Below are 4,450 nucleotides of genomic sequence, written 5' to 3' on the forward strand. Positions count from 1 at the left end.
TAATTATTTTAGTAAGTTATGAAAAATGAAGATTTTAAAAAGTGATGTAATAAAAGAAGAGTTAAAATTATAAAAGAGTCAATTATCAATTGATCTTTAAAAAAAGTAAAGAATAATATTGAATAATAAAGTTAGATTTATAGTTAAAGATTTTACTAATAAAAAAGATATCAAAGATATTTTTTTAGTTTTAAAATGGACTTATTAAAAATCATCATGATATTAGTAACTTATTATGATTTTAAGTTATTTTATATAGATGTAAAAATAAATTTTATGAATGAAGATGTAGATGAGAAAATTTATATTAAATAATCTAAAAGATAAGCAAATATAAAAGAAAATCTTAATTTATAAAATTAAAAATTTTAATTATGAATTTAAACAAACTTCTGGTATATAAAATTATATGATATTATTACTTTCTTCATATTTAAAGAAAATACTATTGATCAATATTTATATTTGAAAGTCGGTGAGAATAAGTGTATTATATTGAAAGTCATTAGTATTAAGATATTTATGAATAGATTTCAAAGATTGTTAAGAGCATCTCAATATGAATAAGTCATTGAAAGATTTAATATATAATTTTTATTTAATTAATAATACACCTATTACTATAGATAAAAATTTTAATCAAAGTCAATGCCCTAATATTTTATATATAATTAAAAGTCTATTATATGCTTAAGTATATACTAAATTAGATATCAATTTTGTAATAAAAAAATATTGGTAAATATAAAATTACCCATAAATGAAACATTAGAACACAATAACACATTTACACAGAAAAAATATATTCTGAATGCCATCAAGAGATATGTATTCTAAATTTAATATATTATTATTTACTTTCAGACTTTTGATATTAATTTTTTTTTTGCATAACTATAATATGATTATAGTTTTATGCTTACATTGACATCTCTACAACTCATGAGAAATTAGAAGATAAAAGAGAGACTCTTTAGCATCATTCTTAGATTTGTCTGTTAGATTTGATTTTTGAGTCATAAGATGTAGTGCATCTATATGGAGCAACATCGAGATTGTGAATTGTTAACATTAGACCCTGAAACCACAATCGTGTTACCCTCTTTGATGCTTTCAATAGATCGTGGCCTGAGGTTTGTAGAAGAGGACAAGGGCTTCTTACTGATGATTCGATATATCTCTGCAAGAATGATCTGAAAAGCCTTCTCCACATTTATGGCCTCGAGGGCAGAGGTCTCGAGGAAGGAGATGCCTTCCTTCTCAGCAAAGCTTTGTGCATCCTCTGAGGCGATCGCACGAAGGTGCTTGAGATCAGTTTTGTTACCGATAAGCATGATGACGATGTTGGAGTCTGCATGATCACGTAGCTCCTTGAGCCACTGATTGACATTCTCAAAGGACTTGGGTTTGGTTACATCATAGACGAGGAGTGCCCCAAGGGCACCACGATAGTAAGCACTAGTAATTGCTCGATATCGTTCTTGGCCTGTTGTGTCCCATATTTGTGCTTTCACCATCCTGCCTTCCACCTGAGAAAGACACGAATACAGATATGTTGCTAATAGTATTAAATTTCACATGCAAATACAACAAAACTGCTAATAGTAATTATGAAACCTTCAACATGCAAACACAACAAAGCAGCTAATAGTATTAATTTTTACTTATTTGATGAAATAAACTGCGCATGCAAAGTCCAGTGAGGGCATTTGGAAGGTGTAGGAGGCAAGAGAGCAGGAGTATTTGGAGAAAAAATATTTCTACAATGGGCATAAAAATGACAATCTAGCAGTTCAAGAAGATACATACAACCAACTGAGCCACAATAAACACCTCCATGAATATAACCAAACAAATGTTAGAATTAGAAAAGCTTTTCTTAGCATTTAGATATTAGATTCAAAGGAGATTCATATGTTCACTATGGCCTTAAATAAAGCAAGTGCACAAGATGGTGAATTTGTGTCATATTTCCTAGTGGATTCTCTTCAACAATTAATTATATGTGATGCTCATGAATTTTCTTTTTGCTGGTTAATGTTATAAATTAAAAAGAAATTTTTGCTGTCTTGAACGTAGCACATTCTGAGGGAAAAAGCAAGCAATATGCTTATACACAGATACATGCCCTGCAGAAAAAGAAGTTACAAGCTTTATGCCGACAGTTCCATTTTCCAAATTTAAGTACAAAAAGCTAGATGAAGAAACAAGAATTTGATAAACTGTCTAATCAGTTCCGCAACCTCCATTACATGCAACAGTATTCTCAGTATGCATATGGGTCAAACATCTAACATGTTTACAGAATAAGAAAGATAATGTCAATCAAATTTCATTTTTTTTATTGTGATTCAGCTTGATATAGATACATAAAACTTAAACCATCATGGCTCAGAGTTTAGTATGCATATATGGACCAATATCGTTTTGATTCCTTATTAGCTCTAGCATTGTTATTCTTGATGTTTCTCCTGGATCTCATCCCCCAAACACATACCATCGAAGAATGTCACTTGTATCTGTAGATTTTGAATGACCATTACACCTTTTAATTCATTTCTTGATACAGTTGTATTTTCTAGGTAGATAATCTGAACTCCAGGACATTTCTAGAATCACACTATACATTTCAGCCAAACACTCATGGAAGGTAAAGGTTCTTTTGGTCTTGGGTCTGAACAAACTAATAGGCAACATTCAGTACATAAAGTATGTGCAACAACAGAATGACTCTGTGTAAGCAACACAATAATTGGCCAAGAAAAAAAGGAGAAGTAATGCATTTATATTGTGGACACAGCCCCAGCCACTTGTTTGGACATCTTAGTTTGTAAGGCCTCAGAAGAGTTGCTAGAGATAAATTCCACAGCAATTATTCTTTGAAGGCAACATCCCGAAGGAAGCAAAACACTGAACCAAGTATTATGTTTGTTGACAAAAAAGGTAAATTTCATGTTTGAGACATACCATCCTGTGGCCTTTTGGTTTACAAAAATCTAGGGCTCATGTTTCGTTACTCAATTATGATGCCACAAATCTTATCCATGAAGCTCCATTCGATAAGAAAGAAAGAAGACAGGATAGTCAGGTAACAAATCAAACGAAAAAACTTCAAATTCAATCACATCTACTAGAGATACCTATCAAAAAACGAGTTTCTGGATTCAAGAATCAGTAAAATCATATAAAGAACCAATCTTTATATCGACATTGATATGGAAACTCGATTAGGCTCGAAAAAACGCATAGGAATTAAACGAGAGAAGCACGAAATGCTACGAGAGATCAAATAGGAACCGCATTGAGAAGCTGGTAGACGAAATTAGGGGGGGGGAGGGATCCGACCTGGAGGGTGCGAGTGGCGAATTCGACGCCGATGGTGGACTTGGAGTCGAGGGAGAAGTGGTTGCGAGTGAAGCGGTAGAGGAGGTTGGATTTGCCGACGCCGGAGTCGCCAATCAACACCACCTTGAACAGGTAATCGAACTCATCCTCCGATTCCCCTCGCGTCGCCATCGCTCTCCCGTCTCTCCTCCTCCGTATCGCTCCTCCTCGTCGTCAAGGTCGCGAGACTCGGATCGGTTCGGGTCGGATGAGAGAGGCCTCGTGTTCGAAATCGTATCCCCCCATTGCCATCTTCCTCCGATAAATACATCGCCGACAATGGCATCAACGAGTTCGCATGGAGCTCCAAAAATATCCGTCCCCACTCGCTGCCTTCCAAGCATTCGCCTTACACGCGTGATGATTGGATTGTCCATTGGGACCCATGCGGGTCCCGAACTACTCCGCCAGTCATGTCTCGGATACCAAAGCGGTTAAGTTTAGAAGTCTAGGACGTGCATGAGCCTATTTTTGTCTTTTTATTGTTTGTTTGTTGCCATCAGTTTGAGGATATATATTTTTTGCATCAATTTGCTGTTAAGAGTTCAATGAACAAATAGATAAGTTTGTTACTGAGCTGTAATTTGTTTGGAAAACACTGAATTATGTGATTTCCATTAAATTAGTATGGCAAAATAATAAGATGAAGATACTAATTAATTTAATTGGTAAAAATTTTGATAATATTTTGAATTCAAATCTTATCTTCATCATTTATTTTTATTAAAAATTAATTTGTTAATAAGTAAGATGAATATCTTAAAAAAATTATATAGGTGATGAAGAGAATGTTTAATAAATAAAAATATTTTGAAATGCATTCTTATATATTTATATGACAACTATGATTAAATGTTGAGTTTAAATTGATCAAAATCTATTTATGTAATAGAGATATAATACAAAGTCTTACATGAAATGATTGAGAAAATGAGGATGAAATTGGCAATCTCCCATACAAATTTGTAAGACAAAGAATTTATTTCTTTCCTATCATAAATAAATAAGACAAGTGTTGAGAGATAAGTTGGCAGATTATGAGCCCATAAGATATAAATGAGTGTGC

The 4,450-nt window shown here is 33.1% G+C and overlaps 1 protein-coding gene across 1 annotated transcript; it reads right to left on the bottom strand.

Moving 5' to 3' along the window:
- Nucleotides 1-944: 944 nt before the first annotated feature.
- Nucleotides 945-3,622, bottom strand: LOC103992649 (ras-related protein RABA2a). Its single transcript, XM_009412443.3, has 2 exons — nucleotides 3,346-3,622; nucleotides 945-1,529 (listed from the first exon to the last, which is right to left on the bottom strand). Exons 1-2 carry the CDS (start codon nucleotides 3,514-3,516, stop codon nucleotides 1,035-1,037), a joined length of 666 nt encoding a protein of 221 aa, XP_009410718.2. The 5' UTR covers nucleotides 3,517-3,622; the 3' UTR covers nucleotides 945-1,034.
- Between the last annotated feature and the right edge of the window lie 828 nt (nucleotides 3,623-4,450).

Source organism: Musa acuminata, chromosome BXJ3-7 (genome assembly GCF_036884655.1).
Source record: "Musa acuminata AAA Group cultivar baxijiao chromosome BXJ3-7, Cavendish_Baxijiao_AAA, whole genome shotgun sequence".
Lineage (NCBI taxonomy): Eukaryota > Viridiplantae > Streptophyta > Magnoliopsida > Zingiberales > Musaceae > Musa > Musa acuminata.